Source organism: Hermetia illucens, chromosome 2 (assembly GCF_905115235.1).
Source record: "Hermetia illucens chromosome 2, iHerIll2.2.curated.20191125, whole genome shotgun sequence".
In the NCBI taxonomy this organism is placed as follows: Eukaryota; Metazoa; Arthropoda; class Insecta; order Diptera; family Stratiomyidae; genus Hermetia; species Hermetia illucens.
The window spans coordinates 101,443,830-101,467,128 of record NC_051850.1 but is presented as its reverse complement, the minus strand read 5'-3'; the positions used below and the strand labels follow the sequence as shown (position 1 = coordinate 101,467,128).

Sequence of the window (23,299 nt, the reverse complement as noted above, 5' to 3'; positions counted from 1 at the left end):
GAGAATTCGAATAAGGAAGGGTCATAAATTAAATAGTTTCCGTGGAAGCGTGAAGCTTTGCCGTGCGAAGTTGCGATTTTATATCGTTCGTCCTTATGGGATGAAGATTTGTAGGAGATAATTGTTTGAATTTTCAATCCGTAGCATGTAGTGGAACAACAAAAAACAAAACACGAATATACTTTAATTCTGAAAAACTACGCACAATGAGGGGAGATATCATCGGAAACACTCTCAGACAGAGTTCAAACACATTAACTATCCGCGACAATCAAAGGGAAAACTTGAAACGGGAAAAGTAAAAGCAGATCGGGTTAGATACAATCGTTCCCATGTTTATTACTCCCGAGTGTAGCAGAGCATTTCTCCGTATTTTATTAACATGTCGGTGTCATTAACATACGACACATATGGCCCCGAGACTCACTTTAAGCCGCATGTGGTGGCCCATTTTAGGGCTCCTATTGCTGCTATTCAACGCCACTCTACAACAAGTCGCTGTTTTTGTCGGCTTTTTCGAATCTGTACACTTGTTCCTGAACTTCTGAACTCATTCTTGTCATTAAGAAATTTTAACACTTCTTTTGTGAACACAAGATCCCTATGATGAAATGGCCATAGAAAGAACGAGGTGAGCATCGTTTTACACAGAAAAGCTAATGACAAAGTTGATTCGTTTAGTTGGTAGATGGGCAGTTTGTCATCTATAAGAAGTTTTTCGACGGGCCATGGGAACAACAGTGGCTGCTAAGAACGGGGCTTACAAAATTCGTGTTTAGGTTGAATTCACTTTTTATTGTTCAAGGTATCAGAGGGATCACACAATAGTTGCGGACGAACAAGAATTTCATTTGTACATTTTACGATTTCTTGACATTATGTATCTTATCGTGTACTAGTTTTCCTGTTTCACAACATGTTACAGATATGTAGATTGGCTTAATTACTCACGGCTCTTCTGCGAAACCAGTCACTGGAAATCTATAAAGTTATTTGTCGGCTTTGTTTTATGAGATGATTGTTCATGCTATTGTTTTCCAGTTCTTTTAGCACGAAAATTATATAATTAAGTAAAGAGAACTCCAATTTTTTATAAACAGATAATATTTGAAATTTAGATGGCAGTAATGATGGATGTGCATTTACCGAATGGTGTAGTACAACCGCTTTATGACGACACTTAAAAAGGATCCGAGCAATTAAATAAAGTTAAACTGTACCACTTACTTTAGTTAGAGCAATGCAGACTTAAGTATAAATACATATATGAGCAAAAACATGTATGTGTTGAGAAATTAATTTTCTCTCTCTGTTTGTCTTTTTTAGAGAAAGTTCATTGTGGATACGCAGGCGTCATCTCCTCCATCTCTCCTCCCTGATTTCTCCACATCCTGCATGCAGGACCATCGTTCTAGTATTGCTTCATGAGACTGATCAGTTATCGACGGCTGTCCGTCCGGCGTTCGTCTATCATATGATCCTTTCCTTGAAGCCATTCCACTTACTAATAACATCTTGCTGAGTTAAGTTCATAGGGAGATCGCCATATCTACGAACAGGAGATGCACATTTTTTCCCTGTATATAATCATGTGGGGTATAAAATGAAAAGTCTCGATTAGTACCACTTCCAAGTGTGCACTTAAATTAAAGGCCCATTCTCCGAAACTATCCATCCAAAAAAAAATTTCAACTTGATACCTTCTCAAATAATACCTCAAAATATATTTTTATACTTAAGAAAATTACCAGTAGTATAGGTTTTGTTCATGTGATGGTCCCATTCGACTGAGTAAAAAATTGATATTATATTCTTTACTTTAAAGTAAGACACTGCATTTGAGTTATTATATTATGTTTTTTCGGTTTTAAACATCATTTTATTATCTCCATATGAATGCCATCCACGATGATGCATTCTAAACACACATAAAACCGTGCAGCGCATGCCATCTTCTTACGTTGAACTTAAGGTGCGTCTCCAAATGTGCAAAAGGCGCGGAGGGGTGTACACATGGGAATGGTGGGTTAGAAAGCGGTCATTTGAATGAAGGGACCATTCTTAGATAAAGATAATCAAGGCGAAAAATTAGAAAATTATGAAGCTACCCCTGGTAATCTATGGTATATAGATCGCAAAACAAGCCCTACATGAGCATAAAACTTTTCAATCCGCAGCGTACGACTTTTTGGTTCCCGACTTGTTGGGTTTATCTTTAAAAATAGTAAATCGTTACTTTCGCCACCACGAAGTAAAACTACACGTGATGATAGATACGTGATGATTTCTAAGAGCTTAGATATTATCTTCTATTTGTAGTCAAGCCTAAAATTGAAAGACCATTCGCTTAGAACAAAGCTTTTTGTTGATGAAGGGGGTAAGTAGCTCATGAAATATATATCTACACTGTAAAATAAAAATTGTAGTTTGGAGTAAGCTATTGGTATATCAATTTGACGTGATGATATTTCGCCCCAAAAATCCTCCCAATCATCCTCTTTGCTTTGAGAACCCATTTGATCTTCATGATCCCACTGATCAGTAACTGTATCTCAATAGTGTTGTTTCAAATTATCTTCAGTGCCGTCACTTCACTCTGAAACACTCTCATCTTTTTTACGGTCGGGACATCTTGATGTTTTTAACGTAAGAGTATATTCACACTGTCGAGAGGCAAACAACACTGCATTATTACTGGGTGCAAAAAATGAGAAGCAGGACTCTTAGGAGCATAGAATTAATTTCAAACAATTGGAGAGTTTTTGAAGGCTGCGATTTTTTCGCATCCGCAGAAATTCGAGCGTTTTAACTCGTTACCATCGACCGAGTGCAGAGACGACTTTGTCGTTTACTGTTTAAATCCACAAAACAGATGCAAGAGAGAGCCGATGACAGAGTTTTCCTTCGGAAAGCTGGCTCAAGGGATCTTAGGATGCATTTCCTTTCTGTTATCTATGTACAGACTTTATAATATTGGAGGCGCTCCTGTTTGTCCGGTCCTGTTTTGAATGTTTTTAGCTAATCTATTCCAGCACTAGCTTGAGTAGAAAACCCCTGTGTATACAGCTTGACAAAACAAAGGCACATTTCTTCCCTAGAATTCAAGAGATCTTTGACGACTAGACACCTTTCAATATCACCAAAAATAATTCTTCAGTAAGCACAAATAAAGATCTCTTCATTCTCGTCACTGCTTAACGCTTTCTGAGCGCTTCAGAATGCGTTAAGCAGCGATGATGGCTTCTCTGAAAGGACGCACTTTATTTTGTTTTCAGTTGTTCTACGAAGAACATTCTGCTCTCTTTTATTGGGTACTGCGAAAACAGAAAGTTGTAGGATAATATCATCATAATTTTGATACGTTGTGTCCAACTTAATTTTAATACGCCTTAGCATCTGTAGAACATATAAAAAATACGAAAAAAATCCAAAATTCACGATTGGGAATGAATAAAATGAGATATAATTAATATTCAGTTTTATAAGTAGAAAAGAACTAGCCTAGAGTCCTGGTTGGCGGTAGTAAACATAGCAGTTACAAGGGAATTCGTGGTAAGCGCATGACCTTATCCTGAGAAAATGTTTTTTCATCCCTTTTTACTTGTACTGGGGGCGGCCCTTCTAAAATCAATACAATATCACACTACCTACTGCATATGTAATATTTTACATACAACTCTTCTTCAGTAACTTTTGGGGTCATTTTCGAATAAATAGAAAGCAAAAATATTATATTTGTATATTTTATTCTTGGTAGTCCAGTCGGACTAATCATCTACAATTAGCTGAACTATTCGAAGTTGAATTTGAAGCAATCAACGCTTCTGTAGCACTCTCAACGTATCCGCAATTTTATTCGACAAACAAAATTTAATCAGACATTGTAGAAATTGCCGAAATCAACGATAAATATCAAACAAATAAGGATTTCTATCCAAATCATATCAGGAGACCAACCTACCTGCTTATATTCAAAATTTTCCAAGAATTTGTCAAACAAAACCAACGTACAAAGCGAAGTGAGCAGTGAAAAAAAGAATAGCCGAACCGTGTTTAATAATGAAAAACTCACGCTAGAATTTTCGGGAAATCGGAATTTTTTGTCGTTTCAATTGAACTTTAATATGTTAACAATCGCAGTTCCTTTCTTTACTCCATATGACTGCAATTTAGGTACTGCAGTTAGTATCTTGCTGTTCTGGTTTGTTTATAATAAGTGGCCGTTTATGCAGCAACCGAGTCTACAGGGGACTCATCTGAAGTGGTTCTTACCAAGAAGCCTCACCGAAGATTATCTGGTACCATGGGAACTGCTGTGATCCTCTGAGGGCATATGTCTCAGGAGAATTCCTAGGGGATATTTTCTTGGCACAGTTATTTCTGGTTAGTTAGTTTCTTTGTGGTTGTCCCCATATTGCAGACAGAGCTCTTTGTGGGCTCAACTCGAGCGTCGTACCCCTTAGTTGCAGTAGAGGTGTTAGATAAGTCTTGCAGTTGCTGGTATACACGCTGAGACTGCAGCAGCCAAACCAGCACCGTTGCGCAGTCATGATGGAGCTCTGATTGTGTTCTCCAAATCAATTTGTGTCCGGAGAGGGCTGTGGTGTTATACTTACACGGCATTAGATCCCCAGAACTTTTTGTACTTGAAACTTATGTAAAACGCGTTTTTCTGACTACAACAAATTTTTATTCGATTGATTTTAATTTGTTACTGTATATTCAGAATAATCATCATTATGTATATTTTTTTCTTTATATTCGTGGTCCAATTTTTTAAAAATAATTTTGGAGCTATTTTTTTGTCGTTTCTTCCAATTTGTTTGGAACCCACCTTTTTTGCTAAAATCAACTGGAAAAATCATTCGTAGTGTCAAAGATACTATGATATCCAATTGATTTCTTTCACTACTAGCGACGGGGAAAGTGTTGAGTTTTAATTTATAAAAACTTTTTCCTAGAAACACCGCGAACATGCATTGATTTCATTTTGTTGCAGTATCATATCCAATTTTTACCGTTATGGGCCGAGCCATGCAGCTATGACAAAAAAAAAAGATTTATGCGAAAACATTGCTTCGAACAGCTTTGGAAAAATTTACAAGCACTCCTGAAACCGAAAGTTTGCTCTATTTCTCGTCCTTAACCGTGTATGAAAAAAACTGTTTGATTAAAGTCATTTGCATCTGAAACAAATTCTCCAGTGGCACAAGAATTCACAGTTACCTCCCGCCAATCCAACTAGTGGTATTTACAGACAATGCTAACTACACATTGAAATGTATATGAAGGCTGACTAACTCGAGCTGATTGGGACGCAACATGTAGGGCAATTTGTTATCGCCTGTTGAGGATAACTCTGGTGTTCATTATAATTTACAATAGTTACTCGATATGTAAGCAGTTATTTCATTAAAGAATTGGAGAATATATGCAATTTTGAAAACTGGTCGCACCTTAATATTCTGAACTAACGTGGATTTTCGAATGTGAAACATAAAATGTTCCATTGAAGACTAGCTTCATATCCTTTTTATACAAGGTGTTTCAAAATACCGGAAAAACTGTAAGCCAGGCGATTCCTCATTCTAAATAAAAAATACAAAGTAAATTTTTCTCGTTTTCTTAACCCTTAAGCTTCCACTGGCATTTTAATTTCTAAAACAATCGCCGCCTTTACACCACTATCGCTAACGAATCTGGTTTACAATCCAATGATATGCACTAAACTTTGAACATTTGATTTTTTTTCTAAGCAATACTTCATAAGGCTCAGCTAACTCTCTATACTTTCGATTGGACGCATATTCAAATGATTAATTAATTTACATCGATTTCAATTTTCTGTTTTCATATTTTCACCCACCAATCGTATCTGAATATCGCTTGACAAGAAATGCAATCTTCATCGCACCCAATTCCCCATTAATCATAAGAAGACTAAACCATTTTAAAGCTCCCTCAAATGAGAATAATCACACATTTGTAAGCAGCATTGGTAAATACACATTGAAAGCCACCGTTTCCAGTGACCTTTCCAAAATAAAGGAATCTCGTTAAAATGTATGACTCTTATGTTCTGCAGGCAAATTAGTCTACCTTGGGTCATTCAATCTTCTCAGGTGTGCTCCGATTGTGTTCTGCCAAGAAAAACCATATTTACAATAATTTCCATGTACAACCCAGCGGTAATAAGACAAAATTACACACCTCGCATTTAGTCTGTACCTTCCGTATCGGCACTTTAATTCCAATAAGGGGCGTATCTGAACGCAGACCAGGGCTGTTTTGCAGTTTCTCATTCTTATTTTTGGTACGCATAATTACGATTTATAAAATTAATTGCATTCGATAGTCGGACCGATGTTGATTGGATTAACAAAAAAAGAACCGGAATCATAATTGGGCGTTTCCCAAGATAATTCATTTTCCGGCTTCTTCAGACTTCTTCAGCTTGTTAGACTCAAGTATGGGCAACATACTTGAGGTGGCAGCATTTCAACAACAGAAACAGCAGCAACAACTGATGGCCGGCACACCGAACAGCAGCTTGAATAAGTCACGAATTATGAATTGAGGGTCGGATAAGGTTCACCGGTTCTTTTAAACAAAGCGAGGTTCGGCAGAAGCTGAAACGATGTGCCAATGAATGATCTTAGCCAGTTTAGGTATTTTGAAATTTTACAAACCAAAGCCAAAGATACTGAGTTCGTGCCATTCGACCTGTTATCAAAATGTTAAAAACCTTCAAACAAATCACATTTGAAGTCACGATAGCAATGCCCGTCTAGAGGGTACTAACGCTTTGATAGACAGGTATAATATAAATGGTAATGATTAAAATTTTAATGTCAGTAGATCTCTCGAACTGTGATCCATAATAACATGAATGGATATCATCGAAACATATTAGTTTACAAGGAATATTACGAAAGTGCATATGCTACTTATTAGCGACGTGCTACATATTATGATAGCATAATCAAAATCAATCTACAGTTATCACTGTTATAAACTTCTTAAGATGATACATATCTTACAGGTGAAAGTTAGATCGCTGTAAACATTTTCTCCATTCCCCTTTAAATTTGAGCCTAATATTTACGTATGTTAGTTGAGCTGATTTTATTGAGCCGTAAATGAACTGGCGCTCTAAAAATCGATTTTATAGCTAATTACAATCATATTGGTGCTATCTTTTTAACTCTACTTAGTAGCTGGTCTATGGACGGCATCAACGAGCTGCAGATTATTTTTTCGCCTTCCATTCACATTTTTTCTCATCGAAGGCCCCAACACCTTACAAAAAATCCATAAAATTTAAATAAGGTTATCTGTAATCCGATGGATTAATAACGATAAGCTATAAAAATCTGTTATTTAGTACAGCGAGCATTAGGCAGTGAATTTCCGTAGACTTTGTCCATAATAATTGTACAAATGATGAATGGAAACATTACAAGTGATTGTAAAACGGAATGATGCTGTAGTGTCGTTTGCAATTAAATTGCTGCAAGACTTAATGATCGATGCTATAGAAAACATTGTCAAGTTGAAGAGATTAACGACTCTTCTGAAAATTTAGGATCCAACCGTTGTATGTTGCCTGGATGCAATCCCAAGTTACAGTAAGACGTGCTAACCAGCTTTGTTAGCCGTAATTCTGGAATTCTGTTTATGATATTTTAATTTCCCTCGAAAATTCCTAAGAAAAATTATTCCCGTCAATGAAATCCGTCAAAATGAAAAACAGTAGACTTTTTTCATCACCAGTCCCCAATATAAAACTATTTCTTTTCTTTACGTTTTTTCTTTTGTAATTCAATTTCAATAGTGATTTAGACTTTAGAATTGTAAAAAAGGATTGAACATTCCATGTCCAGTTGATAGGAACGCTAAAAATCTTTAATCCAACTTTTAAGCATTCTACATCATGCCTCCTATAGTTTCCACTTTTGATGGATCGCATGACAGGTAAGCAACGGCATGGCAACCATAACTTCTGTATCACCCCTTCCCGTGTATTTTTGCAAGACACTATTTGCTTGGTTTATCGAGTGTATGATGTAACTCTGGATGTCTATCTGATAGATCAATTTCTCCTTTTATCTTCCATTGGGCTGCTCTTGGTGGAATTTAATTTGCGGCTCAGACCAGCTTTTCAAGTCAAAAAATTTTTATTGCTGGATTGGATAGGTAGGCACAACCGACTATTTACAGGATTCACCTTTCTCCCAATTTACTCTTTAATCAATCTTATTATAAATTCTGTTCTACCTACATATGGAATTTTTAATGAACGTAGGTGGTTGTATTTCTGCAAAAGTGTTTTTCGACACAAGTTTACATGCTGCATTGCTAGTCTAAGTAAGAAAAGTTGGAGTGCTTTAGACACGTTGCTTCAGACAACTGCGACTGTAAAGTTCAAATTGTTGATATCCTGGCGAAATCCTTGAAAAAATAAATAAATTTACTCGACCGCGCACTTGGCGTGGAATTGTCCAGAAACCCGGATTTTCGCTAATCATCCGATCTGCTGATAGGACTGAAAACAAAGTTCGTCCATTCATTACCTTTAAAATTAAATCCACATGCAACTGAAGCGACCCAAAACAAGCGGGAGCGTTCCGTTGATTTTGTATATAACAATACTCAGTTACACGTTATTGAATATTCCAAATGTTCAAATCGATTCGTTCTATCTCTTAGGGAGTAGTAATCTAACGCGAACGAGGTAACTTTGACCGACTATAACGTTGTTAATAATAGTGGGATTTCGACCAAGCTTTCCAGTGTGATGCCACTTATTAAAACTTATATTATCTAAACATGCATTAGAAAATTACGAATCTGAGATGAACTTAAGAGGGGCTCACAGTAAATTTCCAAAATATAATAGTATAACTTCATTCATCATTTATATATCGTAACGTAAGGTATTTTGAGGCCTAGATTCCAATTTTCAAATGAGTAGTTTTTGAGAATGGGTCTTTGAAGTAATTGAGCCCTTTCGAATCCCCGCACTCTTCCCCTTTGCAACCAAACTAATCGACACCTTTCATTTGATACCCCACATGCCTAAATTCAATCAAAAAATTTACATCAATTTCTTGTTGGAGTTTGAATCCAGTTTGTGTAATTGATGTTTGTAGTAATAGTACAATAATTTCACCCATCTAATTAACATATCCGTTGGAAAAAACAAATTCGGAATTCTCATTTATTAACTTTGACAGTTAAAAAATGTAATTCTCACGAGGCGGGATAGAAAATACGGTGATTGGTTCACTGAAGTCACTGGGCGAGTAGTTTGAATCATTGCTACGTCAAAACATACGGTTTAGTGTCTGTTAGTTCCGACTTTTGAATCAATCAATTTTTAAAAGAACGGAAGGAAAATATTACGATAATATAACCTTACGTTTTGACGTAATGGTAACGAGCTATATAGCAACCCCCAACAAAGGAAAAGTCAGAATGTTGTCCGCATCCGCTTGATGTTGGGCCGAATCCAATGGTGAGCAACTTACTCCTCCTTTTTTATTTCACGGGGACTAAGAATCCCTGAATCCTCAAACAAAATATGTTCAGCTCTGGCCAAACTTTGGCGCATAATATTGACGGACGCTCAATATAATTCGTAGTCATGTCATATTCTGTGAATTATATAGAATGAGGTTTTTACAGCTGCGAACCACTACGGTCACGCTGCTCGCAGGACAAAGGTGAGGCAACGTCTGAGGAGTTGCCTCTGCCCTGGTACAAAACCTTGAAGCCGTCTTCACATTTTACATATTTTCCTATTTTACACATGGGGAACTTAAATTAATGCAAATCTTCGACATATTGTTACACAATTGATTTGCAGGTCCAAGCGTAAAGGTTATGAAGACCATGCAGGGGGAGAGTGCAGTTAACGCGGAAGGACAATGTTTGCACGGTTTTGGAGGAAATAACGCCCGAATGCAAAGTGCACAAGTCATTTCACTTAGTCGTTAACTGAGTGGCGATAAGAAAATGGATTCAGACTACGGGAATTCGAACCTTGGGCGTATTGAATATTCCGCGGTATCCCTTCTGCGATATCATTTGCGTTAGACTGAGAGTATCCACATTCGGGTGATATTGACATTCATAGTCTTGAATTTGCAAAGAAATGACAACTATGACCTATTATAACTTTGTTAGTAATAGTGTGATTTCCACCGAACGTGGTAGGACCATGCTCTATATTGTAGCCTATATCACTGCGTGGTGCTAAGATGAACTCAAAGGGGGTTTCGCAGCCATTTACTAAAAATTATAGCAATATATTATTATTAACTTTATTTGAACGAATATCGGTATCGAAGGTATTTCGCAGCCCAGGCACTATATAGTGGTAGGCTACTGATTGTTTTCAGATTTTTCCCTTGGATAGAGTACGAATCCGTTAAAAAAAATGATCACTTTCGCCACCTCGTACTCCCATCTTTCCAACAAATGTCAAAAATAGGACCGGTTTCGGAAAGTACTACTCGAGACCTTTCATTTGACAATGTGACAATTTTTGCTGAAAAAAGTTTACATCCCCCTCTTGCATGTACGGGGTCCCACTTATATTCGGCATAAAAGAATATAACTCATGTATGCGTAAGCGTTTACAATTTCCACCTTTCCACCAAATTTTGTGTAAAGCGCTGCCACAGTCTCCGAGAAAAACGCGTGTGATGGACAGACAGACAGACAGAAAGCCGATTTTAATAAGGTTTTGTTTTACACAAAGCCGTAAAAATGAATAACAGTGACACAAAATTCGAGCGCAATCATACATTATGAATTAAGATTGGAGTTTATGCTTCATAAGTGTTAAGTTATAACGAAATGATCCGCACAATATCAGCCTAACTGGAAAGAAACCGGATTTCGCCTTTCAGCGCACTTTTTGTTTAGCAAGGCACGGAACAATATTCGTCCGTCCTTCTTGATATTTCACCGCCGAAATGAACTTTGATAGTTTGATGAGCTGGTCTACAGTTTCTTGACTTGACTTGTGACATTATACAACATGGTGCGGAATTTGGTTGAAATTTAGAATACTGATAATCTAAAAAAACAGTTCTTTTTATCTAAAATGACCTTTGAGAGCTTTGTTAAATTTCGCTATATAAATGATTTCCATTATTAGTGAAAATATGGCTGGGCTAGGAACCTTGAAAAAGTTCAAAATTAGGGACGAACGGTTTCGTCCAGGGCAGAGGCAACTCATCAGACGCTGGCTCACCTCTGCTCTGGGAGCAGCGGGACCGAAAGTGGCAACAGGTGGAAAACACTAATTAATATATTCGCAAAAGCATGAGAAGGGTGCGAATTATATCCAAGTTAAACCGCCTAAGTTAGGCTAAAGCTAGATTATTGGCTAAGATAATGAGGGATCCCAAATCCACATCCACTTGATGTTGGACCGGACCAAATGGAGAGCAACTTATTCTCTAATCATACTAAACAATAATCGAGCTTTAGCTTGACTAGCAATGGCAATGGTCAACCGAATCCAAAGCTCTGAAGAATTCAGTGTAGATCTCTTCTTATTTTGGAGTTCAGTGTTAAAAGTGGTAAACTACAATAAGTTGGTTACGGTGGACAGCCTTCTGTTCACTCGTGATGAAATACCTGATATAAAACGAAAGGGATTCTTCGACATGCTTCACATGAATTTTGGACAAAAAACAGAGGAGCGATACGTTTCGGCCTCTTTTGTGTAAGGGAGATTTCTTCTATTTATTTGGATAGGTGCTTTTAGAAAGTTTCGTTAAAAATTAACGAATGGGGAAAGGAAATACGCTGAAGACAATCAAGATCCTAAAAGCTATAATATTTATATCAAGACTATAGATGAGAAATTCGACAATGGTGGGATGAAGAAGAGGAAAGTAAAACACATAGGGTAAAAAAGGGAATGTTACATTTGAAGGAGGGTAGGAAATCGAAGTAGATGAAAAGAAAGCAGGTAATAATTTCGGAGGAACTCACATATTCAATTAAGAGAGTATGAAATGCGATCTTCAAATTTTAGGTTATTAACAGGATAAGCAGTTGATAAACGGATAAGACTATAACGGTCTCGTTGTTGGAACGCGCTTTTGATGTTTGATACCTATTTGGAATAAGCATTTCTTACTAAGGATTTTGTGGACGAACAATTAAATGTAATCTCTGGTCACATGATTCTGCAAGCGAAGTTTCTACGAGGAGTCTTATATATCTGATTCATCCACAAGGTCGATTTGGAAGTCCGGTAAACAGCGTCTTTGCCATGAGTTGCCTTGCATAGTCCTCATTAAACCAGGAGAAGTTATTATGTCTACTTTTTAATTGATTGGTGTAATGTGAGCGATAAATGCAGTCTTCTCTAACCGCTTGAAGTTATCTATGGTTCTATCCTAAAAGGTAGGTAAAAAACCCCCTATTGACTTCTTTAAAAAATATGGTACAAGCGAGCCGATTAAATTGCCCACCCTAATCTCTTTCGTGGGATTGAAAGACGAGGAGTTGAATTCGGCTACAATTACGTAGTGTTTGAATCCGCTTAGAAAGGCACCAACTGTTGCCTTGCATTTACTTGAAAAATTTAAAACATATCTACAAGATTTGCTTTTGTTCTATTCAATTTGGGATTGGAATGGAATACATGAATCGCTGCCGGGTAAAATACGATATGCTTCTCCGCAGGACTCGTGGTATGCAAAAATATGAACTGCTTTATATGATAAATGTTGCGATGGCTGTAAATATGATATCCTGGAGAGATATTTATGCAGAGGGAGTCCGATTACTTCAGGAAGTTTATCCAGGAAAGTAAAGTATCCGGCTCGTACGGTATGTATGGCTTAAAAAGCAAAAAGAAAGGACATGTTTGACGATTTCAAAATTCTAAACAAACCAGACAGACAGTTGAATGAATTATACACCCAGAAGTTGACAGCAAGCAGTGAAACATCCACCAGCAATAACTCGATGTCCTACACGAATGTTGTGGGGGTGGGGGATTTGCTCAGGCAATGATTATTGGTAAAGGCTCAATTGCAAATGCTGGAAATGACAACAATGGACACTCTGCTTACTAGTCATTTGTCACAACTCAACTCCTTCTCGAGGTATTTAAGTTTCGATGAGATACCAAATACCAACTGTGGTTGGACTTCCACACTATTGGACTGATTACTTTTAAGATTGAAAATGGATGATGTACTAAAGTAGTCAGAATTCAACGTGGATTACCAGATAGTAAAAACTGCCGGACCTCTACAGTTAAAGCCACCGGTTGTGTTGTTGGGGAGCTTAATCATGGTTGTAAATTGATAATAGCAGAATTTTCTGCACGTGGATTATCTCCGCATTGCTTCAGGGATATTTCTACCAGAACTGTTGGACTTCGTAGACGGATGTTTGTTTATTTTTTCAACTTGAATTTTTAGTAATCTGTAAGGAATCACCTTTTATGACTGTGGGCGCATCTGTACATTCGTTGAGATGTTCAGATTCACGGCCGGGTAACTACCTCCTTATATCCACCACATTAAATACTAACAAAAAGCTGATGAGCTTATGTTGCAGGCATAAGTTTGTGTAGGTGTATTATTCATTATTTGTACATTTTGACACTTGACTTTTCATTTAATTCCTATCTTCATAAAGATGAATCAAAGGGATTCAAAGCTGCCTAACAGTAAACGAAGATATCGTTGCTATTTAAGAAACAAACATCAAGCGGCTCGATAGGAGGAAGATTTAGGCCATACACGTAAGCTATTTTCCAATTGATTAAGTTAAGCTTGGTTGATCCCTAGAAAATTAAATTTAACCCAGTTATTTGAGCCTAAAATGTTACATTGGGTGCATAACATTTCTTAATGATGAACAGAGATACGAAAATCATTGGGATGCACTATATAGGAAGTTTTAAATGTATTTATAGCGAACAGATACGTTTAATGGAAACTAGGTATATCTTTGTCAAGTCACTCCAAAAAACGCATCCAAACCTCCTTTAAAGTTCTTACAAGTGCCAGCATTTCGTATTAATCTCCGGTAACATCACAGCCAGTTTCACAACATTAATCTTGTTACAACCACAGGAGAGATTGTCAATAATAAGATATTCGCCACTACATGATAACCATTTATCGAAATTACCAGCATTCAATTATCCACATATGTACGTACATATAAGTACGTCCCCAAGTTCACATGTCTAACTAGACGTAAAAAATCATTTTGTGCATTTGCTGCTGAACAAATATTACGTTTTAATATTCAACAACAAATAAAATCCATTTCGTTCACATTGGTGCTACCGATAAAAAGCTTACAATGGAGTCTCGTCTATTTCAGTTCCTCATCCAATTCTTTCACTTGCTTCCATGCCCAACATACAAAGTTTTATTTGCTCGGTCTCCTTTATTAAAAGTGATTAATGACATCCTGTCCGAAGCGACGAAAACAGATACGATGTTCAATGAAGATTAATGAAACAATTTCATACTTGCAGATTTGATATCCGTCCTTTGCGTATATCACTGAAACGACGAATGGCCGATCCGTTGACTGTATATGACTGTATCCCTGTTAATTCGTCACATACAACCCAGTTATAATAGGAAAATAGGAAACACGAGAGTGAAACTTTCGAGGTAAAAGAGTCCTGGAAAATAATAACACAATATAGAGGGAAAATTTTGATGAATTTTCTGATTGGCGCATAGGATTATTAACGAAAATATGTGAAGTCTGGGTACAATATAATAAAAGGGAAACGGATCTTCCAATTATGGAGCAGCATTAAATTGTCGGTAACGTAATAAATTTTAATTATTTCTCTGTGGTTGGTATCGAAACTGCATACGTGCAAGCGGAATATACTGAAAAGGGTATGCACTTTGACGTGTTTGGCGAATGCTTTTGGATTATGAAATTACTTGTTTACGTAGTGAATAGCGTTGGATTCTGCAACCCTTGTCAGAATTCTGAAATTAATTTCGCCCAGAAATCCTTTATTGTCGAGAAAGTGATTTCTTTCGCATAGCATAACTAGTTTCCTTTCAGATATATCTTTTTACAGTAATGTAGCCCTTTCTTCAATCTGTGTCCCTCAGAATCTCAGTACTCTCCGAATAGTTTGTTTATTACAATATCTGGCCTTCCGTTAAAATTCGCAATATTTTTAGTGATTCGAAGAAACCAAAGTTGTGGATTCCCTAGCTTTTTTATCCATTCATTGCAGGTAAAATTACCGAAAATGAACTAACTTGGATTCAGAACTGGGGGCTGCGATGGATGAGGGAGACATGTGGTCCCCTCCAGAAAGAATTTATCATTTTCTCATTGAACATCATCATACTACCATGAAAAATAATTAAACTTTCGAAGGAAGACAATAAAAGTGCGTTTGCAAATTTCGAAAATTGATAGGAATACAAAATTCATCATTCAGTGAAGTGGCTCAAATTTCGGTTTGGGGGCATATGAGATAGGTGGAGTAAAACTATAGGAAATTGTGCTGAAATCATATCAATCTGCACTAACATTTTATACTTTATACTTACCACCGTTTTCCAATGTGTATAGAAATGCTTCTACTACACAATGGATATAAAAACTCGTTTGCCATTTTTCGAGGTGTCCTCGTAAACATGTAAACATGTGTAGGAACACCTCCGTTGGATAAAAAAAAAATCCTGAACAGACATTATGGATGGAGACGTAATTGTGTTTTATTGCAAATGGTCGACCAGAATTGTGGGTATTAATCAGATTATCAAACTGTTTCTAATTTATCTAAAGACTGTGGCTTCTGGCAAAAATTGTCTTGTTTGTTTCCACAGAAATCTGCAGTACCTAACAGGGGGCAGTTAATTACTCCTATTTTTGCTAGTGAATTCATTGAAAAGATAAAAAGATGAAAAGGCAAGAATTCATAGCCAATCGTTATCCAGCACTTGCTTTAAACATATTATAGTTTTTATACATGGCCTTTGAAGGACCTGAAAATGATACTACAAGGCGTTAGCGCAAAAATCAGACTTCAAATGATACATTGAATAGACAGCATTTGATTAACTTTGCGGCAAGCAAAAGTATGATTGAAAGTTAGCTTGCTTTCCACGATTTGGATCTGGCGTTGCCTGACATCCACACATCAGTTGAAATATATCATGGTTTCATCCATGGCTGGTTCAATGACGAACCCAGTCAACTGCACCCGAAACTATATTCAACTAGAAAGCAGGATTTCATCGAATACCAATAGAATTAATCCGAAAAATTAGAAGGAAACTCGCTGCAAACTATTGTTATTATCCATCCTCAATATTTGAACGCTTTTACCATTGCTGTCCTAAACAAATTGTTCATATGCTAAGTTATGTCGCAACTCTCTCAGCAACAATGGAACTCAATTCACCTCTCATGAGTTCTCTAAAACAGAAGACAAATGGAACATTACGTCTACACTCTCAAATGTCAAATTTAAATGGTAAGTGTATAGATGCGCTGTGCTCTCTAAATATTCTTAAATCTGATGGGACAGCATCAAACGCCGGACTGGCGGATAACAAACCTCCATTGGGATTCCTATTCAACCGAGACAATAAAACTACTTTGAACCTCATCACAAAACCTCTGGATATTGAGAAACAATTTGACGACAATCATGGACGCACAGTAGAGACCTTAAGCGAAAAACAAACCTTTTAGAATTCAGATAGATGCATATACTTTTTTAGAGGAACTTTCGTATTGGGGAAGATTTGCAAAGTTCTTATCCAAGAAGGTCGACTTTAAGGACTTGAGACAGTTTGGTTGTAATTTTCATTCAGTTGAGTACATGTTACGTAACTATTACTTTGCCTTTAAACTTCACCAGCTAAGAGGAGCATAAAACCTGTTGGACCAACATCAACAAATTGCCAAACCCTATCTCCACCTCCATATGGTAACCGCTGGGAGCTCTTTTTTAGCGAAAAGCTGCAGACGCAGTAGGATGAAGGCGAGCCTCCGGCGCCAACTCGTCCTCAAGGCTGCGGGTTGGGTAGGGTTGACAACCCTACACGGAAAAAAACTTTGGTACGAAGCCACAATAGGAACCTTGGACTGGACTGATAACACAACGATGGTCTCGGTAACATAAACGGAATAACGTTTTGAGCCTTTTCTCATGGAACGCGCGCTCATTGTACAGAGATGGATAGCTACCCGATACCCTGCCCCAATATAGAGCTGATGTAACAGCGTTGCAGAAGACGCGTTGGACAGGGACCGGTTTCCTGCATCCAGTAAATCATGTGCTCAGAGTAGGTTTCTTAGTCAGCGAAAAAATTGAACCTGCTGTTATCAGCTTTGAAAACATAAGGGAACGGCTATGCACTCTGTGTTTTGCGAGGCGAATTCAGAAATATCAGCCTCATAAACGTTCATACATCTATAGAGGAAACTGCAAAGTCGGAGAGGCAGTAGAACGAACCCTCGAAGCTTGTCCCAGATATGATATCAAAATCATACTTGGGGATTTTAACAGCCAAGTAGGCACGAAGCCCGTATTCAGGCAATACGTCATCTCCCATAGCCTACATAAAAATACAAATGATAACGGACTGCGGATTATTCAATTAGCAGTGTCATACGAAATGGTTGTCGCAAGTACCAGGTTTGCGAGGAAAGCGGTCCACAAACGTAAGCCTCTCCAGACGGAACCAGTTTCAACCAAATTGACCACGTGCTGATCGAACGCCGCCACCTCTCAGCCTTGATGAATGTCAGAACATATAGGGGGGCCAATATACCTCGGTGTGTCCGGATGGCTGAGTGCTTAGAGCACAAGGCTGTCGTACGGAAGGTCGCGGTTTAAATCTCACTATTGGTAGTGGGATTTGTATTGTGATTTGACGTCGGGTGCCAGTCAAATCGGGGTAATAATCTCTGGCCAGAGCAATGCTCACCATATTGCCTCCTACAGTGTACTGTAGTGTACCGTTACGGTATTGAATGAAGTGCTCTAACACACTTCAAGACCGTGATCCCAAATGGATTGTTGCGCCAACAATTATTATTAATATAGTCTCGGATCACTATCTCGTTGGCATGTTGTTCCGGGCTGGAATAACAACACCACCTAGAATCCGCTGAGACAACCAGGTCTCGTTTAAACCCAACTACTGGCGAATGTTGCCGATATCGACATCATGGGGAAAACGACCCGAGATGTACAGCCCAGATCGAGCAGGCCGCGCGATAACTTGGTCTGCACATCAATGAAGGCAAAACAAATATATGGTGGCAACGTCAGCACCGCTCAATTTTTAGCTCCCGGCTCTAGATGATAGAACAGCAATGCGATTATATTGATTTGAAATTTCAACTTGTGCTGTAATAGTATGCTACTCATTATTAATAATGGAACATTTAGCATTTTTGATTAATCTTGCCATATTGGTGGAAGTGGGGGGGAGAAACTGGGAAAAAGATGGAGATCATGTAGCGCCCGTAAATTAAATCGCGATCACTAATGGTTATTTTAAAGAGACATTTCTGAAAGGGAAAAATTATGGTTCTGTGAAACTTTTTAAGAACTGTAGGATGAATAGTCCCAAGGCCAGGCAAAGGAGAAGGGTTTGAGGTAACGTACTTTGCACTGTCCTCAGTAAAACAAAAATAAAATGCTGACATCAGGGAAAGAGATAAATACCGGCCCCGGTCCTGTCGAGAAATGGGCAAGGGTTCTTGACGCATGGACGGCGTCAGGATGTAAGTAAGTTAGTCCGAACAAAACAAATACTGGTACCCTAACTAGCAAGACTGAGGAACTCGTAAGAGGCCTTCGGAAAAAGCGCATTGATATCTGCGCTCTGTAAGAAACCCGATGGTGTGGTGGCAAAAGCTGCGACATTGAACGCGAACGCGGTAAAAATGGCTATAAATTCCTCTATTTTGGTAGTATCCACACTCAATGCGATGTAGGCATTGCCATCTCAGAGGGTTTCCGCGACGTCGAAAGATTTGATGATCAGCTGATGAAGCTCATCATTATATCAGCTGATCGCACTATTCACTTCTTCACTGCGTACGCAACATAAACAGGTCGACCTCATGCTGAGAAAGACGCCTCCTGACAACTTCTCGATAAAAAGACTTGTCATGTGCCTGCTGACAACTATATTATCATTGCCGGCAACTTTAATGGTCATGTGGGTAAAAAGGCAGACGGTAAGAGGTGCCCTGGAGGAAACGGATTTGGAGCGCGTAATGCACCCATATCCTTGTAGTTATGAATACATGGTTCATCAAACGATTGTCTCGTCTTCCTACATTTTATAGTGCGAGCAGTAAAACACAAATCGACTATATTCTCATCAGACGCCGACATTTTACCACCGTCACTGATTGCAAACCCGTTCCCTATGAGACCATCGCACCTTAACATCGGCCGTTGATCGCCGCGCACTAAATGGTGGTGACTTTGTAAGAAGGAAGAAAAAATGATCTAACTTATGTGATTACCAACCATTACGAATGTGGAAGAATCCTGGAACCAACTGAAAGATACGATCCACAAAGCGGCCTCTGCTATCCTGGGGGAGGTAAGGGGTACATCAACCGAGATACTTGGCTTTGGAATGATGATGTTGACATGAAGGTCCGTAAAAAGAAATGCCTCTACCACAAGTTTCTCGACGATAAAACGCTGGCCAATTTTCAAATTTATAAGAGTGCCAACCGGGAAGCAAAAGACGCGATCGCTATCACTCAAGCGGACCATTATAAAAATCTTTACGATAAACTGGACATTCGGAATGGAGAGAGAGCTGTATTGACTTGCCAAAAGCCGAAACGAACGTACACAGGATATCGAACACTTCTGTTGCGTTAATCACAAGAACGGTACTTTGCTTACCAACCGTCGAGCCGCAACGGATAGATGGCATCAACGCAACTTGGATGAATTGGCGTTTCACAACTGGTGTACTTTACGATTGACGTATCAACGAACGTCTCAAATCTAAAATTTATCGCAATGTCGTCTGTCCTGTCGCTCTCTATGGTCCTGAGTGTTGGCTGACTATAAGAAACAATGGACGGCGACTGGCGGGAATGGAGACGAAAATTGGGCTATGCTTTCGTAGTAGATAATATATTACAGCAACGGGATGTAAAAAATATTCAAATTAACACCATTAAAATAAATTCTTGAATATGTAGCTCGCTAATTACCACGTGCCTACAAAAACTGGGGAAGAGGGAAGAGAAGATTACCTCTATTTTGACCACGTACAAATAAAGCAATGGTGTTCCTCACATGAGAAAATAGTTCGTATCTGGAGCGAATCAGATCTTCAATCAACGCGCTAATAGTGCAGCTGCCTCAATGAGTTTAACGATGACGACTAAGGTATCTTGGAATGTTTCTCTCCTTCGATATTTTTCTAAAATCTTTCCATTAACTTATTAGAAGCAGATTATTTTAAATTTATTAATTATTTTATATTATAATTTGAAAATAATTATGCAAGTTACTAATATTGCTTCGTGGAATTGGCCTTCATTACTTCCAATATATTTGGCTGAAATATGGGAATTTCAGGGCAAGTAACTCACTTCTTTGGAAGTTTTGCTGCTATTCAAATTTATCCGATAAATAAGATATGAGCAGGTCGTGATTTGCTTGGTGTCGGAGAACTCAACTGGTTATTATGCAATATATCTTTTACACGAGCGTGGTCTAATGTGTTAATTATAATTAGAAGAAGATAGTCAAGAAGCAGTGAACTTTTCGAAATAAAGACTTCATTATATGTGTTTCATTTCGTCTTTTAACTAAATTAGTCATTTTGTCATAATTAAGCAATAAATTAACTTAATATGTAAATATTTTCGACAGAATATCAAATATCGTTTGTCAGCAGCGTGCGTTTAATCACTACCAAGAATTTAAATAATAATATTTAAGTAAACAATGATAGATGAGAGGGCTTCATCAAAATATCAACACAGCTGCCCCGCCCCGTCGCTCTTTGTTTGCTTCAACAAGATTCATGTAGTGGATATTTTAAATTGTGGTCAGTTATAGTCAGTTATAGTGGCACGATGAAAACTTGATAGTTTCTTTTCTGCATCAACGGAATAAACTCAACCGGGACAATCATTTCATAACAGCCACTATGTAAATATCAGATTCGTTTATCGCGAAAATAAACGCGGATAAGATAAACATTATTCTTGCATCGTAATCGCATGTAATCCGAATACGAGCGAGTACATTATTTATGAAGTGAATAAACATTTTGAACCACGACATCGATCAGACCGAAAAGTGATCTTTCAGCAATCAGCATCATTAACGTCTTCTGAACCTGTCAATTATCGTCGAAACTCCTATTGAAATGATGAAGAAAGAGTCAAGTGCTCATAAACTTTTAAATTCGCTCGAACTGTATTGGCGATCTGAATGGAATTGCAGCATCCATTTGAAATTTCAATGAGGATGGAGCAAAGTCGTTGATCAGTTGACTGCTTACAAAGTGATTTTTCACCTTTCGCAGTACCCGTTTCAGTACTTGCGGGAAACCGCTTGATTTGCTGCGACCAGCGATAGAAGTCCGGAGAAGGTTGAAGTTGCCGCGTTGCAAAACTTTACTAGTTTAGATTCTATCAATGGGCTTAGATTCGATATAGGCAAGCGAAGGGTTCAAAATGCTATGAATTTGCATGCTTCATTTTTGAGGATGTTAGATAACGAATTATGTAAGAAGTCGAATCCTACAATTTTACTGCTTCTACGGAGCTGTAGTCAGCAGCCAACCTAGTTGCAAGAATAACATTCATGATCCACACAAACTATGTCGAATCTGTCCACTCCAAGTCTGATCAATTAAAGTAGACAGAAATATGATAAATCGATTGATTACCCTACGTGAATAATTGCTTGCCAGGTAAAGTAACTTCTGAACAACTTATCCAAACTTACCTGATCTCTTGCCAGTTGGAACCAAGTCTTGATAATCAATGCGAGTCGTGTATCGTGATAATTTTTTGTCGTTTTCACACTGATAAAAATGTCGTCTAACTCGGTGATAGGTGGTTTGGGCGTTGCAGTTACCGATCGCTGACTTAAGCCGCGTAGCAGAAGATTCCGACCCGTATCGCTGATCGATGAGGAATCTGGTCGCTCGATATCCGAGAAATTGAAACTGAGTACATCTTTACGAATTATCACAGTTGTTGGTTGATGCTGTTGGATATGTTGTTGTTGATGTCCATCTTGCTGTTGTGATGCGACAACAACAGGTTGAATATCTTCTTGCTGAGCGACTTCAAGAGGTAGTTGAATTGTCTGTAATGAATATTCAGAGCAAAGAGTCAATAAAAAAGAGTCAACAACGACGCTACAATTTTTATTATTAGTTTAAGGAGGATTGCTAGATGGTGAGCTAAATTTATTTTAAAAAGATTCTGGCTAAAATGCTTAAGGCCAACTTCGAACTGGATTTAGCTTAATTTGGCTTGAATATTTAATTTAATATCGAAATATTTGTTAATATCTTAAAGATGTTAATTTAATTTGCATATTAATTTGAGGGTTATCCTCAGCTGATGGGCAAATTTCGAGGAAAAATACAATTCGCAAATCTCATTCATTATTCTCTATCAACTAAGATATCCTGTTTTTTTGGTATGCTCTCATGAATGCATTTATAATTAATTTCTAAGTTGTAAGTTAGACTCCATATTAATTATATTCATTAAATTAATGTGTAGCAGCAGGATGATCAGAAAAATGATAATGTCGAATTCATCGTGTGGCTACCGTTTCATCAAGCAGTGAAGCAAATGACGACGCGGTGTTGCAGAATTTTAGCTTTTCAATAGAGTCCTTCTTTCTTTTATTGATTATATACATTATATACATATATATGCATCGCATATTTTAATGAGCATAAAGAGAAAACTTTCATATTTTCCAACAAAATAATAGTTTTGTTAAAATTTTTCATTTGCATATTCATTATCATGAACGGCGCAATAACCGACCAGTCATCCCGGTTTTGCGTCCACCAATTCGATATCCCTAATTGCTGTTTGGCGCCCCGACATAATTACCATTTTATATAATTTTTTACCAAATTGTTATTAATCGAATGACAAAGAGCAACATTTACATTTCAGGAAATATCACTCTATCCCTAATAGTTGCATATGATTGTATTGAATGATTATAATTCAACTAAAGTTGGATTGAATATGAAAGATTAGCAGTATTACCTTATAT

General features: G+C 37.7%; 1 protein-coding gene across 1 annotated transcript in view; it reads right to left on the bottom strand.

The window, feature by feature from the left end:
• Positions 1–23,299, bottom strand: part of LOC119649228 (fringe glycosyltransferase) — a 215,841-nt gene that overhangs the window by 142,271 nt on the left and 50,271 nt on the right. Inside the window, exon 2 of the mRNA XM_038051287.1 lies at positions 21,998–22,363. Within this exon, the coding sequence (XP_037907215.1) occupies positions 21,998–22,363 (366 nt within the window). The remainder of the gene's footprint in view (positions 1–21,997; positions 22,364–23,299) is intronic.